This window comes from Chiloscyllium plagiosum, chromosome 43 (genome assembly GCF_004010195.1).
Source record: "Chiloscyllium plagiosum isolate BGI_BamShark_2017 chromosome 43, ASM401019v2, whole genome shotgun sequence".
In the NCBI taxonomy this organism is placed as follows: domain Eukaryota; kingdom Metazoa; phylum Chordata; class Chondrichthyes; order Orectolobiformes; family Hemiscylliidae; genus Chiloscyllium; species Chiloscyllium plagiosum.
In genome coordinates, this window is record NC_057752.1 from 7285785 (window position 1) to 7310541 (window position 24757).

The 24757-nt window shown below is 39.9% G+C and overlaps 1 protein-coding gene and 1 long non-coding RNA gene across 7 annotated transcripts in view; one reads left to right on the forward strand and one right to left on the reverse strand.

Annotated features, from left to right (window-relative positions):
* The window catches only part of LOC122543340 (spermatogenesis-associated serine-rich protein 2-like), a 138664-nt gene extending 117243 nt beyond the window's left edge, over positions 1 to 21421 (reverse strand). The window contains exons 1-2 of one of the 6 annotated variants that reach the window (XM_043681885.1): positions 21403 to 21421; positions 19902 to 20076 (exon numbers count right to left, since the gene is read on the reverse strand). In XM_043681885.1, coding sequence (XP_043537820.1) covers positions 19902 to 19926 — 25 coding nt within the window. In that variant the 5' untranslated portion in view covers positions 19927 to 20076; positions 21403 to 21421. Of the gene's footprint in view, positions 1 to 19901; positions 20077 to 20220; positions 20837 to 21234; positions 21376 to 21402 lie in introns of those variants that run through there. The other 5 variants (XM_043681883.1, XM_043681882.1, XM_043681884.1 and 2 more) reach the window with 5 other exon arrangements.
* Positions 20873 to 24214, forward strand: LOC122543342. Its single transcript, XR_006310002.1, has 2 exons — positions 20873 to 21174; positions 23699 to 24214. It is a non-coding gene; the product is annotated as an uncharacterized LOC122543342 (long non-coding RNA).
* The last annotated feature ends 543 nt before the right edge of the window (positions 24215 to 24757 follow it).

The window sequence follows — 24757 nt, forward strand, 5'->3', positions numbered from 1 at the left end:
TCCACCTATCATATTCCCAGCGCCCCTCCCCCAAATTCCCTCCCCCCTACCCTTTATCTCAGCCTGCTTGGCACACCAGCCTCACCCTGAAGAAGGGCTTATGCCCGAAACGTCGATTCTCCTGCTCCTCGGATGCTGCCTGGCCTGCTGTGTTTTTCCAGCACCACATTTTTCAACTCTACTTCACTTTAATATCTGGCACAAAATGATTGGATTCTCTCTCTGGTTGTAATGATCATTGCCTGGCTCTTGTGGCATGATTGTTACTGGCCATTTATCGGGCCATTCCTGGATATTGTCCAGATCTTGCTGCATGGATAATCATGGGTAAAATGAATAAATGCAAGTTCTAGCAAAACAATGTTTAAAATAAAAAGCCAATATTGAAGGAACTAAACAGGCAATTCCTGAGTTTTGAATTTCACAGTTTTTCAAGGCCCATATCAAAGATCAAATAAAATTTGACAAAAATATTGTGCAGATCATTCAAAACCTTGAGTTTCATGCATAGCAAAATCTAACTGAAGCAGGCATCTATAATTTATCAAGACCTCAAAACACATTTGGCAAAATGTTGTTTCAGGATATAACACACCAATACATATATGGCAATTCTACTGACATCAAAACCTCCTGGTGTAGGGCTTGTTACAGTTACTGATCCTAGTAGCACATACTTCAAATAAACAAATGTTAGTCAGCAACGAGGTAATCTCCCACATTCAGCTCAACGCCAATGAACTGGACTGGAGTGGAAAATTGCTTTCTTTCTTTTATCTTTTTTAAAAAAAAAGCCATTCTCAATGAAAACAACAATTAGAACAAAGAAAAAAAAAGAGAAGTACAGCACAGAAACAGGCTCTTTGGCCCTCCACGCCTATGCCGTCCATCATGTCCTAACTAAACTAAACAAATAAACCTTCTGCTCTTCTTCGGTCCATAGACCTCTATTCCCTCCCTATTCATGTAACCATCCAGATGCCTCTTAAATGTCGCCAACATGCCCGTTTTCACCACCTCTCCTAGCAGTGCGTTCCAGGCTCCTACCACTCTGCGTGAAAAGCTTCCCTCGCGTGAAAAGCTTCCCTTAAACTTTCCCTCTCTCACTATGAACCTGTGCTCTCTTGTATTGAAACATCAACCCTGGGAAAATGCCTCTGACTATCCACCCTACCTATGCCTCTCATCATTTTGTAGATCTCTATCAGGTCTCCTCTCAGCCGCTGTCTTTCCACTGAAAACAATCCTATCTTTTTAACCTTTCCTCAGAGCCAAAGCCCTCAAGACCAGGCAACATCCTGGTGAACCTCCTGTGCATTGTCTCCAAAGCTTTCATGTCCTTCTGGTAGTGTGGCAACCAAAACCGCACATAATACTCCAAATGTGGCCTAACAAGGGTTTTATACAGTTGCAAAATAGTTTGCCAACTCTTGTACTCCATGCCCTGGCTAATGAAAGCAAGCAGGACATATGTCTTCTTAATCACCTTGGCCACGGTGTTGCCACTTTTAAGGAACTGTGGACCTGCCTGCCCAGATCTGTCTGTACAATAATGTTCCTAATTACTAGTGGTAGACCTCTATAATAACTGTTGTCAAACTAGTCTAGTCCATATGTTGACTATGTTTTTTGACCCCAACCATTGTCTGCCTCTAAAATAATTTGTATTTATACAGTGCCTTTTACAATCTCAATGTCCCAAAGCACTTTACAACCAATGAAATATTGTACAAGCTGGCAAGGGAAACGTGGCAACCAAATTGCACAAAGCAAGGTCCATTAAACAGCGGTGAGATAATGACCAAATAATCTGTTTTATGATGCTGATTAAGAGATAAATAACAGCACTGACACCAGAGTGAACTCACCTGTTCCAAAGGTACCATGAGACCTCATGTCCATCTTGGGAGGATGGACAAGGCATTGGCTAAATACATTACCAAGATACGTCATCTCTGATCAGTGCAGCACCCCCTGCCCATCTCCAGTACTGCACTTTAATCCACAGAGCCAAGAGAATGCTACCACTATGCTGAGGCTGACACCTGGAAACTTTATTTAGCAACTTTTAATCCTGTCAATACTATCCTTGATCTGCCAGAAAATGTAATAGGGTTCATTTGCCTTACATTTGTTTCTCTCTTTCTTCTCATAAGAGGGGATTGCATTCAATGAGGAAGACGACATGATTATTGGAGCTGGAGGGCATTGGGTGGGGTCCTGTTTCAGCAATCTTTAAGATCACAAAGTGTGAAGTGTGGAGCAACTATATGGTCACAAGATGTTACTGCATCTATATTATTTCATACTTAGCAAATTCAAGACTGTCTAATTTCAAAGACTTCACCAAACCAACTAGATAGGAAGGGTAGGCACCGTGCTAAAAATACCTTCTAGGGACTTTGATCACAGCCAGTTTGCATCTCAAGCATCGGAAATTATGTAGTGGTTTTGTAAATTTTAATTAGTAAGTAATCTCAGACAGGAAACAACGTGAAGGAAGCTGATATTCAGTCTCATCTTGAAAAATGAAACAGTACTTAGCAAACTTTACAAACTGCAATCACTTTTTAAAAAATTGTTTTTTGAATAGTGCATTATACAAATAAATATCTATTTAGTGCAAATGAGCAACTATAACCAATACCATCCATCACTGAATACTATTCAATAAGATTATAATCTCACAGTTTGTTTTAATCATGCTCAGAACACTTTTTGTTCAATTTAATTTATTTATATAGTTATATGCATGTTCGATCCAGGAGCATAGTTCCCCTAACATTCATGTATCAGTTCTAGAGGAATGTCAACAGCAGAACAAGCATGGAAGAAATGTTGTGAAGAGCACAGCTGAAATATACTGTGGAACAGCAAGTCTGTAAACTAATTTAACTATCTTGCAGTGACAGGATTAACTGTGAGATTTCAGTGCAATCAAAGCCTGCAGCACTTGAGCAAGGGAATGGATCAAGAGGCAGTTTTTGTTTGCTGGAAACTAAATAGCGTACCTTCTATATTACGGGTACTACATTACAGGACCTTCCAATTGATGAAGGCGGCTAATAGCATGCTGGCCTTCATAACAAGAGGAATTGAGTATAGAAGCAAAGAGGTGCTTCTGCAGCTGTACGAAGACTGAGAGGGGATCTGATTGTGACATATAAGATTATTAAAGGATTGGACACTCTGGCGGCAGGAAACATGTTTCCGCTGATGGGTGAGTGCCGAATCAGAGGACACAGCTTAAAAATACGGTGTAGACCATTTAGGACAGAGCTCAGGAGGAACTTCTTCACCCAGAGAGTGGTGGCTGTGTGGAATGCTCTGCCCCAGAGGGCAGTGGAAGCCCACTCTCCGGATTCATTTAAGAAAGAGCTGGATAGAGCTCTCAAAGATAGTGGAATCAAGGGTTATGGAGATAAGGCAGGAACAGGATACTGATTAGGAATGATCAGCCATGATCATATTGAATGGCGGTGCAGGCTCGAAGGGCTGAATATCCTACTCCTGCACCTATTGTCTATTATATAACACAACATTAGGCAGGGCAGTGGTGATGAATCACGCAGAGCAGATGTACAGAGCTATCACTGTATGTGCATGGTGACACCACCACCATAGTAACCGTTCCCCCCCCCCCGCCCCAGAACAACCCCCCCTCCCACCCCTGCCCTGCCCCAACCCCACCCACACAAAAAGCAAGATGACTTTGCTGAAAAATACAGGTAGACTTTAGGCTATCTTTGCAATAATCAAGTAGCAGTTTTCTCCTGATGCCTTTCAAGCCATTCAATATATATAAACTACAAAAGTACTGCAAACCCTTAAGAAATTCTCAGCAGATATAGTTTAGAAATCACTGTCTTTCCTTTTTAATATAGTCAATAACAAACTACCAAGTTCAAGAGCTTAAAATGAACCTGAGCAAATTAACTATAGGCAAACTACAAAGCAGCTTCAGTTTGAGGGCACAAGGCAATAATTTTATTGGCAGACATACCTAAAAGGTTCCAAGACAAAGTAGGAACATGAAAGGCAATGGATGAAGCAACATTATATTTTAAATCATAATTGCAATGACCTGGTGGAATAAATACATTGGATGAAAACATCTCCCAGAATGTTTGTGGGATGCTAGGTACTTGGCCCTGGCTTATAAAAAGTGAGTGAAGTGTAGGTAACTTCAAGAAAATTATATATAACGCATAATTTTTTCCTAACATTTTGCTCCTTCCCCTCAAAGTGTTAGCTCAGGGAATCCCAAAGTGATAGCTGGAACCCGAAATTAGGTTGTGAACTGAAATTTTGGGAACCTGAGATTTCAGGCAGCAATGGCCACCATAATAGCTGTGCTCCAACTCTAACAGGCTCCTGCTCTCACAGCACACCCCAACTCACTCATTTCTCACTGAAAGGTCCAAACAATTTTCAAACCTTGAATTGCAGTCACGGTGGGAAAAAGTTTGAAAGTACTTGTTTTATCCAGTAAAACTAAATTCTACGTGCCCCACATTCAATATAAATGACACTAGAATAAAAAAGCAATTTGTCTGCTTCAAGTCACAGCTAAGAGGAGTTACTCTAATGCACAAGTAGGCTCTTTGTGGTAATTTCTTATATCAGACTGCCAGGTTGGATCAAACCTACGGCAAGTCACTGGAATTCAGTGTTGTTCACATTTGTTAAAAGCCAAAACTCAGCAAAAGCAGTCTCTCAGAAACATTGTACTAGGCAATGACAGGATGTGGGGCTCTGCATCTCTAAACACTTCACACACATTTTAAATACATTAGTCAGAATTTGTCAAATAAAGTAAAGGCCATTACCCACAGAGACAAGAAAATGCCTCTGATGTTATAATTTAAATGACACTTGTTCCATCGATGCCACATTCAGGCTTCTTAAACAGTATTCCTGTCCTAATGATTGCCCCAGACTGGCCATGAATAAGTCATGTCCATAATCAGGTGGATTAAGTATTCGGTTACTTGCTAGAGGGCAACTATTTCACTTAGCAGTAACACTCGGAACTGAATTTGCATAGCATTCTCACACCTTTTCCAGTCAACGAGGCAGAAAATACCAAAATCTAGGCCATTTTAGTACAAGGTAAAACAACTTAACCCATGTTTAATTTAAAGAACAAAGATATTATAAACATAGTAATATGGAAGACAGAAACAAGAAGTTAATTTACTTTCATCAACTTCGATTTTTAACTGAAAAAATTTCGAAGTCCCTTCCTTGGATGGTATAGGACATAGTTTTGATACAGTTAGAGAACACTTCCTACCTAGATGGTCAGAATATGATCAACTGAATTGTGAATACAAGTTTCTTTTAATGCTATTTGCTTTGACAGAAAATTGTAACAGAAACTGTAAGATGATACCTTCTTAAAATACTGAAATACAAGTTTATGACCCCAGAGATTTCCTATGGAAAGCAAACCCCATGAGCTCGGAGCCTATTATTTGGTTACTTCCATATGGCCCATTATTTACATGAAAATAAATTTACATCAGACACATCCCCTCCCCCCACCTTGTCTCAGTCCCAACCCTCGAACTCAGCTCCACCTTCCTAACCTGCAATCTTCTTCCTGACCTCTCCACCCCCCAACCCCACTCCGGCCTATCACCCTCACCTTAACCTCCTTCCACCTATCACATTTCCAACGCACCTCCCCCAAGTCCCTCCTCCCTACCTTTTATCTTAGCCTGCTTGGCACACTCTCCTCATTCCTGAAGAAGGGCTCATGCCCGAAACATCGATTCTCCTTCTCCTTGGATGCTGCCTGACTTGCTGCGCTTTTCCAGCAACACATTTTCAGATCAGACACAATCTATCAACATAACTTCTAATTCCTGATTTTATTTTGACAGCCAGAGATCAAATAACAAAAAAAAGCATATCTTCAACATAATCACAAAACTAGTTGTTTAAATTTAGCATATTTTCAAAACCTAATTCGCAAAGAAAAAAGCCAGAATGTATCAGTTAGGTTCAATTAATCTTACTTGAACAAAATTGGTATTCCTTATGATCCAAGTGACTATACTTCAAAAGGACTCAATTGGTTGCCAGGTGCCTTGGAACATCAAAATTATAATAGGGTATTATATAACTGGAAGTACCTTTTCTCTTTACTGGCAAAACAGTACTTATTTGACAGCTTGGGACATATCGCCATCCTTAATTTCTCTGCTGAGAACTAGAAGTTGGACAGCAGTATAAAGCAATCGCGATCAGCATGTGATTATACATTTATAAATCATGGCAAAACGTGTTGCAACAGTTGCAATATCCCAAATATGCCACTGACAAATTCCTCTACATGAACCCAAATAGCTTTAGCTCAATGGCATCGCATTTGCTGGTTTGAGAAAATCATAGATATGGAGCCAAATTCAGAGGCTGGAAAACGTAATCTAAGATGGCACTTCAGTGCAGCACAGAAGGTATTCAACCAATTGCATCTGTGCCAGTTCTTTGAATAATCTATTCAATTAGTTGCATTCCCTTATTCTTTCCCCATATTTCTCCAAATTTCTCCAAATATATATTCACTTCCCTTTTGAAAATTATGATCGAATCGCCTCCTACCAACTTTTCAGGCAGTGCATTCCAAAATCATTTGCTACATTTTTAAAGAAATTACATTATAGGAATTGTTCTGGAAGCTCAATGAACGAAGTCAATAGTTTCTTGAATGTCTGGCTCACAATCTAAGCAAGTAGCTTTTTCTTTACAGAAATATTCTACTAATAGGCAAGTAAAATTCAATACCTTAAAAATGAAACTGATTAATGATTTACTAAGTCACCAAATGAACTATTGAAAGCCTTCCGAAATCAAACCAGGTAAACAGATTAGCTGATTTTGAATAGACTGTTGGCAATACTTCTAAATTCCAATGGTCCCGGATCTGTTTTGCAACTGTGACCAACAGAATAAACTTAGTAAATCTGTTAAATCAACACTGATCATTTTCTGCAAAAGATTTACTAAACTTTTCAAAAGATATTACAATGACAGACTGCACAATACATGAAAACTGATGCTTTCAAAATGCCACAGCAGCTTTTAATATTGTCAGGATCTAGAATATTTAAATAACTTGCCCCAGCATCATGTTTCTTTTCTTAGAGAGTGGTAAGGACGTCGAACGCACTGTCTGCAACAGCAGTAGACTCACTAACTTTAAAGGGCATTTAAATGGTCATTGGATAAACTTATGGATGATAATGGAATAGTGCAGGTTAAATGGGCTTCAGATTGGTTTCACAGGTCGGTGCAACATCGAGGGCCGAAGGGCCTCTACTGTGCTGTAATGTTCTATGTTGCAACTGTCTTCTTTTTTAAAAGGAGGGCTATTAGCACAGGGCAAATTCTGTTTCTCCCCAACTATCAACAGCAACTTTAATTTATAAACCACGTTAAATACAGAGTAATATAGGATTATTAACCACAATAACTTATCATATGTTTTATCGACTTAAAGCTTACTGTTTAAAGATAGAAGGCAGCATTTTTCCATAAATCCCAGAAATTAAAAGATGTTGATCAAGTGTCCAGTTCCAGAAACAAGTGAAATGGGTACAATTTACTCCTTGGAAAATCATCAAGCTGATTTTCTTTTGTTTTATACAATTCATGGGCATTTTAAAAATTGTGATGCAGCCTGTTAGAATAGCAATTTTGCTGCAACCTTTTACAAATAAAGTTACTGAAATAGTTTTTAAACTTGTTTGTAGATCTGCTGTGATATTTAACTGCAAATATCAAAGCAAGTGAATATAAAAATATACGCACAAAGTGCTGGTTCTGGTTAGACTAAACCTAGAATACTGTGAAGACCTTTGGTTCCCTTATCTAAAGGGGCAATATATTGGCAGTGGCAGGATTCCAGAGAAGATTCACTAGATTGTTGCTGGATATGGAGGGATTTTTTGTTTTAAATGAGGAGAGGAGACCTTATTGAAACAGACAAGATTCTTATGAGGCTTGCTAGAATAGATGCTAAGGGGTTATTTCCCCTTGTGGGAGAGTTTCGGACTAGAGGGCATCATCTTAGAATGAGGAGTCACCGAGTTAGGATAGAAAGTAGCGCATCTGTGGAACTGTTTACTGCAGAGGGCTGTATAAGCAATATCATTAAGAATGTTCAGAGCTGAGATGGCCAGATGTTTAATTAGTAAGGGAATCAAGGGTTATAGGGATAAGGCAGGAAAGTTGAGTTGCGGACTATCGGATCAGCCATGAATTGCAGACAGACTTGACAGGCCAAATGGCCTATTTCAGACCCTACATCTTATGGTCTCATCAAGTTAAAAACCAGGGGTACATGAACTTTAATGAGATAACGCAGTTGGAAAGAAGTCTGCTGTTAATAATTATTCTGCATATTCCTTAAAAACAAAACCCAGCTCAAAATTGAGCAATGCTATAAGAGTATTCAATGAATAGGTTATAAAAATTGGAGCATCAGTCACAATTTGAAATGTCAAGTTGTTGAGTTCTTGTGCATTAAAACAACTTCAAAAACCATGGATACAGGAGATAACTGACTGGAAACACAATGCAACCAGAAGCAAGGGCTTATTTCTGTGACTGCCAGTTACATACATAGAACTAACATTATTTAGGGAGGGGAGCAAATATATTTACCTGTAGTACAATAAGAAAACACGAAACAGTTATTTTTAATCTTAGAAAGGTATCACATGACATGATACAAATCTTCTGCTTCAAGAGTATTTGATTACTTTTTGGAAAAAGAAATCAGGATCTGCAACATCTGCAGTTGTTACTTGTGCTTGAATGTCTAACAACAAATGTCCATCAGCAACATGCCAAGTTAAGAAAGCGGAGGTTTAATTTCATGAGCCTTACTTAGCTACTATCGTTTGATGAATGAAGAAGTTCAACCAGTGAACAAGCTAGAATATTCCAACACTATCTTGTACACGCAACCTGAGCTTTGCAATTCTCAGAAGGCAGTTTAAAGCCATTTACATCAAGTCTGGTGAAAAACACCTTATTTCGGAGCAAGGGATTTTCTTTTAGAATTGCCAACTGCAGTGGCCATTCAGATAGCACACTAAGACTTGATGTCTGTAAGCCCATCTCCTGCTCAGCCATGAAAATGTACAACGAGGAACAAAAATGCAAAGCCAGGAAACCATTGTTAGAAATATGAAGATGACTGCACGTTTAAAATCTGAAGTATCAAAAGTAAAATATGTTACCTATAGTAACTTTGAGAAGAACATTATAGTTATATTTAGGAGACTGTTCATATAATAACATCATATTGCACAGATTTATCTATTTAACTGACATACAAATATAGGCCCCTTGCGGTCTGAAAAGGAGGAGTTGATAATGAAGTGGTAAGGAAGTGGTAGAGCAATTAAACAACTACTTTAATTCTGTCTTCACAGAAGATACATATCTTCTCAAAACTGCTAGGGACACAAGGGCCTTTTGTGAAGGAGGAATTGAAGGAAATTAGCGGTAGTTTTAAAAAAAAAGGTGTTGGAAAAATGAATGGGGCTGAAAACTAATGAATCCCCAAGGCCTGATAATGGTACCCAGGGTACTAAAGGTGGTGGATACATTGGTCATCTTCCAAAATTCTGTAGGTTCTGGAACAATCACTACAGATTGGAGGGTAACAAATGTAATCCCACTATTAAAGGAGGGAGGAACATTAGTAGTAGGGAAATGCTGGAGTCTGTTATAAAGGTTGCAATAACAGGACACTTAGAAAATACAAATGAATTACAAAGTCAAAATGGATTATGAAAGGAAATCCTGTTTAACAAATCTACTGGAGTTTTTTGAGAATATAACTAGCAGAATAGATGAGGGAGAACCAGAGGATGAGGTGTATTTGGATTTTCAGAAAGCTTTTGATAAAGTTCCATGTAAGAGGTTATTGTGCAAAAACATTTTATGGGATTGGTGGCAGTAAATTGCTGTCCAATTCTCAATTCATGCCAGACAGGAAACTGACCAGAAATAAATGGATAATTTTTGGCATGCAAGGCAGTGACAATTGGAGTACTGCAAGGATCAGTGCTTGGGCCCCAGCTATTCACAATACAATATCAACAATCTGGATGAGGGAACAGACATTAATATTTCCATGTTCGCTGACAACACAAAACTAGGCGGGAGTGAGTTATGAGAAGGATGTCAAGAGGCTTCAGAGTAATTTAGACAATTTGAGAGAGCAGGTAATACATGGTAGAGGCAACATAATGTGGATAATTTTGAAGTTGTCCACTTCAGTGGGGAAAATGACAAAGTGTTATTTAAATGATGATAGATTGGGAAAACAATATACAAAAGGGAACTGCATGTCCTTGAAAGCAAGCACGCAGGTGCAGCAAGAAATTAGGAATGCAAATTATACGTTGGCCTTCATTGCATTTTGAATACAGGAGCAGGGAAGTCTTAGTGCAGCAGTAGAGGGCCTTAGTGAGACCACTCCGGGAGCACTGTGTGCAGTTTGGTCTTCTTATCTGAGAAAATATACACCACCCACAGAGAACAGCAAAGGTTCACCAAGTTAATTTCTCAGATGACAGGTTTGTTGTATAAGGAGAAATTGGTTCAATTGGGCAGCTATTTACTGGAGTTTAGGGGGAATTTCACTGAAATGCATAAAATTCTGATAGGACTGGACAGTCTGGATACAGAGATAATGTTACCTCTGGTTTGGGGGTGGGTGGGGATTCAGAACAAGGGGTCACTGTTTCAGGATACTTGACAGGCTAATTTAGACTCTCACCAGGAGAAATTTCTTCACTCAGAGGATGGTGAATCTGCGAAATTTTCTACCACAGAAATTGTTGAGACCAAGTCACTGAATATATTTAAGAGATAGATTTCTAGAAGCTAAACGTCAAGGGGTACAGGGAGAGAGCAGGAATATGATGTTGAGATAGAGGTTCAGCCATGTTGAATGGCCGATGCGACTTGACTGACTGAATGGCCAACTTGTGGTCTTATTTTCTATGTTTCAGAGATTTTTACACTAATATTCTAGAGTACTGAATTGGTTAGCTCAGTTGGCTGGATGACTGATTTGAAATGCAGAATGATGCCAACGCCAAAGGTTCAATTCCTGTACCTGTCATCTTGAAGGCCCTGCCTTCTCAACTGCACCCCTCACCTGAGGCATGGTAACCCTCAGGTTAGTTCATCACCAGTCATCTCTCTAATGAGAGAGTGACCGACAGTCCTTTGGGACTCGGGTGACTTCCACTCGAGTTCAAAATCACCGAACACTGCTGTAAATGAACAGCATTTCCTTGAGAGTGTACTTTTACTTGTCCAACAACTAGATAAATACCCAGATGTTGAACAGAACGCTTGCCTCAATTGGACCACATCACATTATAACTAAATAATCCGACTTTGGAAGACCAAATAAGATACAAGGGTGGCCCAGGCTACAAACCAATAGACAGCAGTGAATACTGAACAGGTAACTAAAAATCAGCAGAAATATATTGTAAATACCATCATGATTAAGCCATGCACCTGTTGCATGTTTTTGCCATGTGCGAAATACCAATTACATAAACAAGAAATCAAAGTTTTCTTTCGATACCTTAAAGTTTTTCTGCATCCTTTCAGTGGCAATGTGGATTATTTCCTGTTCACTGTAACAATATTATCTGATCCTTTGTGAACTTTGCTACGATGGATTCATTCACTTTTAAAATTTTGCAAAGAAAATGAATTAAAAAAGAAACTGGAAGAGGAACAAGTGATGGAACAGTACAATTTCTTCACTCCAAACAGAAATGGAGATGGAGGAGAAAAACTGTAAGAAAGATAGGTTTAAAAAAATTCATAATCTTCTCAGGAACATGCATTTCAGATGAGTGTCACATGCTGCACTGGCACAAACCAGAAGTCATTGTAGTCACCTGCTGACTACAATCAATCACTGTGCTTATGGCTAACATAGGTTTATATGGCAGTTTCAATTCTTTGGATGCCACTTTTGAAGGCCCAATGAACTAACAAGGTTTTCAACTTCACCTGGACATAGCTCCGAGTATTTATGAAATAATTGGTATGAATGATACAATGAAGCAACACTTCATTTTTGATCTGAGCTTCTCCTTGTTCAGGAACTTATGGGTTTTGCTGCATATACCCAAATTACCCCTGCCCATCTCCCAGGGATCGGAGGAAGCACTTTTCTGACACTTTAGACCCTCATCATAACTATCAACAATCTGTACATATCACACACCCACCAACTTTTTTTTTGCTAAAAGGTAATTCAACAGCTCCCACTGCAATTGGTCTCACTCTGCCAAGAAAGAAACCGGTGGCACATACTTACATGGTGAATTAGTGAACTCGGGTTAGCGATTTCTGAGAACGAGAGTTCTAGAAATCTTGGAAGAAAGCACAGCATTTAGTTTAAAAATGTGTTGTGTTACAATAGTTCCTTCAATGACAACTAGGGTAGCCTCTGGTTTACCAATAATTTAAGTTTAACCGACCTACTATTTTTAGATGAGGGAGAAAAATCGTTTGAATTTAAGTTTCAAACACTGCTTTCATTCCACTTTTTGTGGAATATGAAGTTGACAACCTCTGATTTCAAAAGCTACCTCATGTAAAAAGTCTATAGTGGGGGGGGGTGTCTAATAATGCAGTGGTGGTGTCCCTACCTTTGAGCATGGATGCCTCAGTTCAAATTCTACCGGCTCCCATCTCTGAACAGACAAAATTAGAGTGGTGCTGGAAAAGCACAGCAGGTCAGGCAGCATCATTCCTGATGAAGGGCTTTTGCCCGAAATGTCGATTTTCCTGCTCCTCAGATGCTGCCTGACCTGCTGTGCTTTTCCAGCACCACTCTAATTTTGACTCTGTTACTCTGACTGCCTGTATTTGTCCATTGTTTTATGATTATGTCGATAGAAAGCCTTTTTCTTGCTACCTTTCTCCAATTCATTACCTTTTCTAATTTCTGTTTACAATTTTTCTACATATTCTAATTGTCCTTTCATTTTTATTACCCAGTGAACTCTAAATCATTCTTTTGAAGCTTCAAATCTGGTCTAACAATCCTTCAGGACATTTCCCCCCCCCGCCCCCAAATCAAACTTACCTGATTTGCACATTTTTGATCTCCTAATTAAATATTTTGCTAGTTATTAGCTGTTCGCCATTTTCTCTCCCCTCTAGTCAAAGGTTCCTTTCCAGCTCATTTTGAACTGCCATACAGGTTCATTGATCATGTGTCTTGAATCTTAATCTTTCTTTTTCTATTATTTTTTACTCTAATCTTATTCTTTCCCATAAGTTTTCATTTTTGGATGGGCTACTCTTTTATTCAGAATTAGGTAGTGGTAAGGAAAAGCCAGGGAACTATAGACTGATGAGCCAGACATCGGTGGTGAACAAGTTTTGGAGAGAATTCCGAGCGACAGGATTTACATCTATTTGGGAAAGCAAGGATTGATTAGGGATAGTCAATGTGGCTGTGTGAGAGTGGGAAATTGTGTCTCACTAACTTGATCAAAAAACTCGGAGTAACAAAGAGGAATGTTTTGGGCAGAGTGGTGGACATGATCTACACAGACTTGGATGGGATGGGTGGAAGGGTCTATTTCCGTGCTGTACACGTCTATGACTCTAGAATAACTGGTATTTCCTTTGTTTTCACAACTGAAGTGACGCGAAAAACAGAATAAAGACTTGCATTTTATAGCACTATTCATGATCACCAGACAAGTCAAAGTGATTTACAGACAAAAAAATACATAGAGTCATAAATTGTCGCAACATGGAAAAAGGCCCTTTGGCTCATCATATCGACACCAGTCATCAAGTACATGTCTACTCTAGTCCCATTTTCCTCACTTGGTCTGTAGCTTTGTACACTATGGTGCTTCAAGTGTTTATCTAAATACTTCTAAAATGCTACGATGGCTCCTGCCTCTGCCACCCATTCAGACAGCCAGTCCCAAATACCTATCACCACAAAATAAAATTCTCAAATCCCGTCTAAATCTTCTGTCCTTTACCTTAAATCTATGCCTCTGGTTTGTGATCTCTCTACAAAATGGGAAATGTTTCACTCTGTCTATCCTATTTACGCCCTTTGTAATTTGAAAGACCTCTAGTCTCTTTTCAGAGCTGAAATGCTCCAGCCCAATCAACATCCCATTGATTATCTTCTGCACCCTCTCTATTGCCATAAATGCTGTGGCCCAACATTTTATAAAGCTCAATCACAACCTCCCTGCTCTCATATTCAACACTTTGACTAACAAAGGCTGCACAGTGGCTCAGTGATTAGCATTGCTGCCTCGCAGCGCCAGGGATCCGGGTTCAATTCTACCCTCAGGCAACTGTCTGTGTTGAGCTTGCGCATTCTTTCCGCGTCTGCGCGGGTTTCCGCCGAGTGCTCCTGTATCCTCCCAGAGGCCAAAGATGTGCAGGCTAGATGGATTCCCCATAGTGTTCAGGGATGTATAGGTTAGGGGCATTAACCACTGGAAATGTCGGGTTGCAGGGAAAGGATAGGGAGATGGTTCTGGATGGGATGCTCTTCAGCGAGTCAGTGTGGACTTTGAGTCATAGAGATGTACAGCACGGAAGTAGAGCCTTCAGTCCAATTCATCCATGCTAACCAGATATCCCAACCTAATCTAGTCCCATTTTCCAGCACTTGACCCATACCCCTCTAAACCCTTCCTATTCATACACCCATCCAGATGCCTTTTCAATACTGTATTTCTGCCTATTCCCACACAGTAGTGATTCTGTGAAGTATCCTATATGCCTTCTTAACCACATTATCCACCTGTTCTATTGCCTTCAGGATCTGTGGACATGTACAGTTCGGTCTGTCTGCTCCTCTGTACTTCTTAGGATCCTACCATTTGTATATCCCCTTAGCTCATTAGTCTTGCTAAAATGCATCACCTCACGCTTTACACAATTAAATTCCATTTGTCATTGTTCTACCCATCTAAATAAAAAAACCAAAGGCAAAAAAAGGAGTTGGACCCCTCAAGCCTGCCCCACCATTCAAGGTTATGATTGGTCCGCCTCAGGCCTCAACTTCAGTTTCATGCTAGCTCAGCATTGCTGTCAACATGATATTTAAAAAAAAAACCTACCCTCTTCTTTGAATACTTTCCATGATCTAGCCTCCACAATTCTCTGGGGTAGAGAATTCCAGACATTCATTACCCTTCAGGAGAAGAAATTCCATTGCATCTCAGGTTTAAATGAGTGCTGCTTTATTCTGTAACCATGTTCCCAGTTCAAGATTTTCCGCCACGAGTTGAAACATCTTGTTAACGTGTACACCAAAGTCCCTCAGAAACTTGTAAATTTTTACAAAATCACCCCTCATTTTTCTAAACTCTAAATGAAAAACAAATCTAATCTGTTTAGCTATTAATAATTCATCCTGTTCATCCCAGGAATCAACCTAGTGAATCTCGTTTGAATAATCTCCAATGCCAATATATCCCTTCTTAAATACAGGGACCAAAACTGCACACAGTACAGGTGCTGCCTCACCAACACCCTGTACAGTGGTAACATGATTTCCCAGATTTTAATCTCTAACCTCCTAGCAATAAAGGCCAAAATTCTAATTACATACTACACCTACATATTACTTTGTGTTTCATGCACAAGAACACCCAGATCCCTCTGCATTGGACATTATTTGGAGTCTCCTCCCACTTAAGCCAAACTATTGTTTTTGATTCATTCTATTGAAGTGCATGATCTCTCACTTTCCAACATTAAACTCCAGCTGCCAAGTTTTGCCCACTCATCCATATCCCCTGCAGATTCCTTAAGTTGCCACAATAACATGCCCTCCCACATATTTTTATATCACCAAATTTGCAAACATTACACTCTGCTCTCCTTAATATCATTATAATAGAGGCCCTAAGACTGATCCTTGAAGCACTACACATATTATGCTGTAGTCTAAGGCTTTCCACTTTGCTATTTAACACACCACCAATTTTCACATCTGCAAATTTCCTGAGCAAGCTTCCTACATTCACATCTAGATCACGAACATACAGCAAAAAAGCAAGGGACCCAGCACTGAACCCTGCAGTACACCACTGGACATGTATTCCAGTCATAAAAACAACCTTCAACTATCAGACAATTTTGCATACAATTTCTTGAGCCCCATGGGCTCTTACTTTCCCGATCAGTCTCCCATGCAAGACCTTGTCAAAAGCTTCACTGAAGTCCAAATAGACTGCATCCAGTGCGATAACCTCACCCACACATCTGGTCACCCCTTTGAAAACTCATCAGATATGAAATTGCTGAAGAAACTGAGCTGGTCTTTAGCATCTGTGGAAAGAAAACAGTTGAGGAAGGGTCAGTGAATGCAAAACTTTTTTCTCTACAGTTGCTGCCAGACCTGATGGGTTTTCCCAGCAACCTCTGTTTTTGTTTGTTTCAGATGTCCAGCAACCACAGATCTTTGTTTTACCAGGAATGATCTCCCCCCGACAAATCCATGCTGACTATCCCGGATTAATGCTTGCCTAAGAGCCCAACATATTAGTGCAAAAGAGAAGGATGAAGCATTTACAGCAATCTTCAGCGAGAAAAATGGTGCTTGAATGATCCATTGCGGTCTTCTCCAATGGTCCCAAGCAATACAGATACCAGTCTTCAGTCAATTTGATGCACTCTATGTGATATCAAGAAATGGTTGGAGGCACTGGATACCGCAAAAGTTATGGACCCTGACAACATTCTGGCAATGCTGCTGAAGACTTGTGCTCCAGAACTTGCTGTTCCCCTAGCCATCTATTCTAGTACAGTTACAAGACTGGCATCCACCCAATAATGTGTAAAATTGTCCAGGGCATTGTATGTCAATGCCAGATGTCACTTGGGAACATAGTGTGCCAACGTCTTCGAGGATGATAGCTGTTTCTCCACTTCCCTGAAAGCGACATCTTGGCTATGCAACCATTTCCAAGGCTGACTCTGTTTTATGATTTGGACATGCTAGCGTTGGACTGGGGTGTACAATGTTAAATATCATAACACCAGGTTTTGGTCCAACAGGTTTATTTGGAAGCAGTAGCTTTGGGAACGCTGCTCCTTCAGGTGATTGTGGAGTATAAAATTGTAAGACACAGAATTTACTGCAAAAGTTTACAGTGTGACGTAACTGAAATTATACATTGAAAAACACCTAGATTGCTTGTTAAGCCTCTCATCTTTTAGAATGAATATGTTGGTTTCAGTTCTTTCATATGCAAATCGCAGAACTTTTTTAAAGTTGCATTCTTCAAGTGAACTTTAACAATTGGTGTCACGTCAGCCCAGATAATGCATTTAAGGTGTGAGGTGTCCTGTGTGCCACAATGTTCAGACTGATTCTAATCTAAAAAACAGATTTACAGAATCTTACGTGGATTCATGGAGTTTTTGAGCAAAATAAAATGCAATGCTGCAAGTACAAATTCACCCCACAAACTTATATGTGTGTGTGTGTGTGTGTGTTATGAGTGTCTGTGAGACAGTGTGTGTATGCATGAGTGAGTGTGTAAAGGCTCTAGTTGTGAGAGAGTACGTGTGTCCGTGTATGTGTGAGTATATGAGAGAGAGCTTTTGTATGAGAGAGGGTGCACGTCTGTCGGAGCGTGTGCGTGCGCATCTGTCGGAGTCTGTGCGTAGTGCAGTGGGGTCACCTGTAGTGTGACATGAACCCAAGGTCCCGGTTGAGGCCATCCCCATGGGTACCAAACTTGGCTATCATCCTCTGCTCAGCCACTTTTTATTGTTGCCTGTCCCAAAGTCCGCTTTGGAGGATGGTCACCCGAAGGTTTGAGGTCGAACATCCCAGATCGCTGAAGTGTTCTTCAACTGGGAGGGAACATTCCTGTCTGTTGATTGTTGTGCAGTGTCAACTCATCCTTAGCCTCTGCTTGGTCTCGCCAATGTACCATGTCTCAGGGCATCCTTGCCTGCAGCGTATGAGACAGATAACGTTGGCTGAGTCACACAAGTACCTGCCACATATATGGTGAGAGGTGTCCCCACGCGTAATGGTGGTATCAGTGTTGACACTCTGACCCGTCTTGCAGCGTCTACCACGACACGGTTGCATGATGTTGTCCTGAAAGCCAGGCAGTTTGCTACGAACAATGATCTGTTTGAGGTTTGGTGGTTATTTAAAGGCAAGTAGTGGAGGCATGGGGAAGGTCTTGGCGAGGTGCTCATCCGCATTGATAATGTGTTGCAGGCTGCGAAGACCCTGTTTAAAGAGTTGATGCAAAGATGCCGGGATAGAAGCCAGGTTATGTTCAGGTTGTAAGTTTGGGTTTGTTGTTTAGGAATCGGCAGACTGTGGTATTGGGTACCTGTTCTTCTTGAATATGCTGTATAGGTATTTTTCTTCTGCTGCTTGTAGTTCCTGGTGCTGCAGTGGCCAATTTAAATAATGTCCAAACAAGCAGACACAAATCACCCAGAAACTCTAGCCATATTATCATCCAAAGACATCTCTGAAATGACTCTCAGACTACTCTGACCCCTTGACATCATGTCAGCCCACAAACCTACAACACACTTAAAACAGTGGCTGATGAACCTAAAAGACCCTATACTGACAACCAGCAAAACGAATGTCACTTACTAAATACCATGCAAGGACTGTAACAAACATTACATCAGACAGACTACAGGCAGAAAACTAGCCACTAGGATACACGAACACTAACTAGTCACCAAAAGATATGACCCAGTATCACTAGTATCCTTACATACAGACAAAGGACACCACTTTGACTGGGGCAACAGATCCATTCTTGGACAGGCTAAACACACACAGGAATTCCGAGAGGCCTGGCATTCAAACCGGAACTCTGTTAGTAAACACATTGATTTGGACTCCATTTACCAACCTCAGAAAAAGAACTGGAAATGATATCACCCACCTTAAGAGACTAAGACACAAAAATGGAAAGCGGGACATAACACCAGTGCTTCACCAGAGGCTCACTGATGATGTTATCTAGTATGCTGACGAAAAGTCTGAAAACAAACTAGCCTGCTCTGCGAGCAAACGTACAATCTGTACCTCAACCTGAGTTACAAATCTTCTCAAAAATCACAAAGCCAGGTTACGTATTACCTTCTGTAATAATTTACCAGCCCAAGGAAGGTCCTAAGCTCTGGTGCAGACATGGGAGCCAGGGCACTTTTGATCGCAAGCAAAGTCATCTCCGACACTGTAGCACTCCCTCGCCCTGCACTAGAGTGTAAGCATAGATTTTTTATGCCACAACCTCTGGACTGGGAATTGAATCCAGACGGCTGGAGTGCTACACACTGAACAAAAGTTAATATTCTGCTCTGAACACCAGGCAGAAAAAAAGTCCTTTTTTCCACTACAAGCATTATTGCAGCCTATTTTTGGGTTATTAGAATTCATTATAATTCTAACATATTGCACATTCTGGTTGGCACAAATATGGTGGACCAAAGGGCATATTCCTGTGCTGTACTATTCAATGTTCCAACTTCCAAATGATTTCAAATTTCATCCTTATTTGCCACTGTCTGTAATGTATTCCCACTTCCACTCCTCTGTCCCTTCCAAGCTTATGAAGTTGTAGAATCAGTTTCTAGAATTCACTAAATAATCCTATTACAAAGAAGCCGTTTTTATCGTACTAAAACCCTGTGACATTCAATAGACTATTTGAAAAAAGTAATTATAAATTAATCTTTAAAATCAAGAGACAAACCTATTGCAAAATGAAGGTGCGTTTAGTTTGGGGCGTTCAGGTCACAGAAAAGCAAACTAATACACAATAAATGCACCGTTATTGATTTTCACTCACCCTTTTGATTTTGCTTTTTAGCCATCTCCGTTTTCTTTTTTTAAAAAAAAGTTTGCTACTGAGTTCGACTTGATAAACTGAACTCGGTAATCAACGTCTTCCCTCCTCCAAGCAGATACACTTTGCGTTAAAGATCCTCACCATTCAGCAGTCTCTGGGACTTCTCTTGCAATCACTATAAATCGATAACAATGAATCAGATTAATTTTGTTCTATATAGTGCAGACTGTCAGAAATCTTAAAGAATAAGTGATCGCTTCCCCCGTCTTCCGTTTCCTTGCTAAGACGTCAAAATTTACGAAGTCAGAGACGCAAGTACCTTTCAAAGAAAAATCAGGACTTATGAATGTAATTACGGAAAACGGCGTATTCGTCAGTGGATGGAAGGAGAAGCGCAAGAGTTTCTCTATCACAAAGCCTTTCTTTGTGGGGACGATTCTGCAGAGGGGCCCAGTGATCAGTTAGCTCTTTGGGTCTTTTTGTCTCAGAATTCCCTCCCAACGCAACAAATAAACCTTGCAGTCAGTGACCAGGTTTCCCTCCTTTGCCTGCAGTTGCTTGTTTTTATTTTTTCAAACTGGAGCGATCCAATAATAAATCCTTTGTCCTCTCTTTCTCTCAATCCCCTCTCTTAATTAAAACAGCCAGGTGGTCAGCCTGATCTCAACAGGACTGGTCTTGCAATCTCAGAGAAGCTAAGCAACCCGAGATTTCCTGTGAAATTCGTCTCGCAATTCTCCCTCCCACATCTTCCCCCACCTGGTGACTTTCCAATACTTTAGACTAAAGAAGCAGTATTAAAGAGTTATTTTAATAAGGACTCTAAAGATAGGTCAGAGGTGAACCTCCTTCAGGAAAAACGACCACAATAGCATTTCTCGAACTGAGACCGCAACAAAACTCTGAACAACTCAGCGCCGCCGCTCACTCCCAACACGTCACTTCCGGCCGGGCAGACGACTCACTGGCGGAAAAACTCGAACAATTCCGAAAGCAACTCGGCAACTGAGAAGACCGAGCGAATTAAAGGTGCCGAAACAAAAAATAGTGGAGGCGAAATGAATTGAATGTAACTCAATCTTGAATTATTTAATTGACAAGTTACTTTAGCTTGTATTAACGATTGTAAAGTATTAATGAGTAACATAGACAGTCTTCATTACAGAACAAAGTAACACCACGAATTGCCCAAAGGATCTGGAAAGTTCCAGAATGTTCAGTTGTGCTAATTGTTTCGCAAAAGTCTGTAGTCAAGATCAGATTAACGTTGCAGGTGAAGTTCTTAGACTTTTTAAGGATTTAAAAAAAATAAATGCACTTATTGAAAACGTACTGATTATTAAAGATCGCTTTCGTCCTCAAGAGTGGCCAGTCAAAAAGTGTGATCCTGGTAAAGCACAGCCAGTCAGGCAACATCCGATGAGCAGGAGAGTCGACCTTTCAATCATAAATTCTTCATCGCATTCCTGATCTGCTGTGCTTTTCCAGCACCAATACTTACTTTCTCCTCAGGAGTAGGCAGCTAATTCTGCCGAAGAGCAGCGCCACCTGCTGCGGTTTAGTACAGATTAAGCCACATTTTCCAAGTTGTCGAGCTCAGTTCAAATCGGCCAAAAGTACTTTTTTTACTCCGTTCGTTGCTGAAACGAATTTCCCCTGCATCGAGTATTGGTCAATTTACACCCGCTTTTAGAAGGGTTTCTCGTCGGCAGTGTTTCTAAATGATTAGACCCCTTCCGGAATACTGAATCAGTTCTGGGTACTTCATGGAGAATACATTAGCCAGAGTAGGGTTGCAGCACAGATTTACCAGAATGATACCAAGATTTAAATTTGAAGGGAGATCGTTTAATCTTTCTTTGTTTTTTACTTGAGTGTGGAAGACTGAGAATTGATCTAATCGAAGTGTTTAAATTGATAAAATAGTTCAGTAGGGTAGATAAAGAAAATATTTCCTTTGGTTGGAAATCCAGATCAGGAGGGCATAATCTTAAAATTGGAGCCAGCCCATGCAGGGATGTTATCAGGAACTACTCTTCACACAAAAAGAAATCTGGACCTCTCCCCTAAAGATTTTGAATGTTAGGTGAATTGACTGTTCAAGACTAAATAAAAACCAAAAGAACTGCAGATGCTGTAAATCAGAAACAAAAACAGAAGTTCCTGGAAAAGCTTAGCAGGTCTCAGCATCTGTGCAGAGAAATCAGAGTTAATGTGTTAGATCTGGTGACCCTTCTTCAGTCAGTTCTGAGTAAGGGTCACCAGACCTGAAAAGTTAACTGATTTCTCTGCACAGATGCGACTAGATCTGCTGAGCTTTTCCAGCAACTTCTGTTTTTGTTTTTGACTGTTCAAGACTCCTATTGGATGTATTCAAATTTTTGTATTATCCCATTCTATCTTTAGATATTAGGGTAATCTGTTATTAACAATCTTATTACTGTAGGTCTCCCATAATTAACTTGATTTCCTTCTCATTATAACGTTCTTCCAATATGATAATTAGATTCCTTATTATTTCTCAACTGAACACAGGCAGGTTGTCTTTCATCATACAAATTCTTATTAAGAGTGCATTATGTAACTGCAAGTTATTCCTTTCCTTTCTTAATGTCTCCCCTTGTGCTGTCAGAGAAATTTCTCTCTTGAGCTTGCTAGATTAAATGCACCCGCTCTCTCGCCCCTTCTCTTGCCGCTCTCTCTTGCCACCCCTGTCTCACTCCCCTTTCCTGCCCCCATCTCTCACTACCCTCTCTCGACCCTTACTTGCACCCTCTCTCTCTCTCTCCCCCTCTCTCGCACAGCTCTATTTTTGGTGCCAAAACTACTGCTTGAGCCTATATTCGCCAGTTGCTTTGATTAACTTTCTTGTTAACTTATTGCACAACTCTATTACATTCTGCATAACAAAGTCCTAACCTTTACCTTGACAATAATCATTTTGCTTAGAGTACACACCTTTAACATTATAAGCATTTTAAAAAACTTCATAAAATTCTGACTGACCTTTGCCATTTGTGACATTTTCCATTTTTATTCCTGTGGAACTGTACCTCGTCCAAAGGCAACATTAGAGAGAATATTGGTGAAGAAAATAAAACTGCAGTTCCTTCTTTGGGAAGTTCTCTGCAACTTATATATAGGACAAGATCCAAATGACTTGAGTCAAGTGTGCATACAACATAGTGTCGTATCCATTTTGACTGACTTGTAAACAATATGATAAACAAGCACAGAAAATAGGGAGCAGGACTGGACCATATGGCCTGTTAAGCCTGCCCTGTCATTCAGTATGTTCATGGCTGGTCTTGGACATCAACTACACTCTGCTGATGTATCCCTTAATCTATCCCAACCTTAAAAAACCTTAAAACAAAAACAGAAGTTGTAGGAATAGCTCAGCAGGTCTGACAGCATCTGTAAAGAGAAATCAAAGTTACCGTTTCAAGTCCGGTGACCCTTCCTCAGAACTGATGGTAGTGAGGAAAATGTTGGTTTTTATGCCTAAAAAACCTAAGCAGTCTTAGTTAATCAACTCTGATTTTTAGAGATGAGGCTCTAGTTATTTGCTTTTCAATTAATTAAAAGTTTTGTAGATTTTCAATGAATAGTGGTACTGCTGTATTATGGTCTCTGTTAGTAGTCTCACAAAGTGACATTGGACAGTTAAGGCTTAATGAGCAAAAATTATAATGGTACATGTATCATATATAACATTTGTTAAGTTGTTTTTTTATGTGATGTAGTGTTTAGTGAATATGTCAGTATCTGATGTCAATATGAATTTTAATTTACAGTACTACCATTCCAGTACTTCATTCCTGAAGAAGGGCTTAAGCCCGAAATGTCGATTCTCCTGTTCCTTGGATGCTGCCTGACCTGCTGTGCTTTTCTAGCAACACATTTTCAGCTCTGATCTCCAGCATCTGCAGCCCTCACTTTCTCTTATAGACATTTAGGTCCCATGTTACAGTGCTGTTTATTATCCTCACACCACAGCTATTCTGCCTGTATCTGCACTGTTCAGGATTTGGTCACACAAGCATACAAATACATCAACAAAGTCTTCAAGCTATGTAATTTGAAAATAATTAATTAATCAATATTTGTCTGTGAATTAAGGGCAGTGATTTGGTTTCAATGTTCTGCTGATACTCATGAACCATTCAAGCACTTTTGTCAATTTTTTTCTTTAAATTGTTTTTATATCCAGAAGTATTTTCATACAATACTGAATGCTTTTTTTTCACCACCATCACCTGTGTTACTTTTCAACATGATCCACCACAAATAAATCATGTGTTTCTAATGAATCAGTTTACCTGAAAAGTCCACCAGGGGCAGTTTGTCAAAGTTTATGACATAACCAAGATCGTTTGACTTAATTATTGGAGCTGGGCTGTAGATTTGATAATCCCCTTTCATCTCTGGGACCTTGTTTCAAATCTATTTCAGACCATGGAATTAGTCTCTTTATTTATTAGCTATATACATTCAATGGGAAATGTGTCTGTGTGATCTCAACCCAATATATAATTGTTGCATTCACTGAACTAATCACTACTATGATAATCACAACTATTTTTTCTTTTTTTAAGTCATGGTTTGGCCAGACCAGCATTTATTGCCAATCCCTAATTATCCTCAAGAAGGTGATAAGACTATAAGATATAGGTCCAGAAGTAGGTCATTCAGTCTATCGATTCTACATCATTCAATAAGACTGTGACTGACCTGATAATCTTCAATGCACTTTCCTGCACTCTACTCATAAACGTCAACTCCCTTATTGATTAAAAACCTGTCTATCTCAGCCTTGAGAAATTGTACGACTAGCCAAGTACATGAGGTCTAGG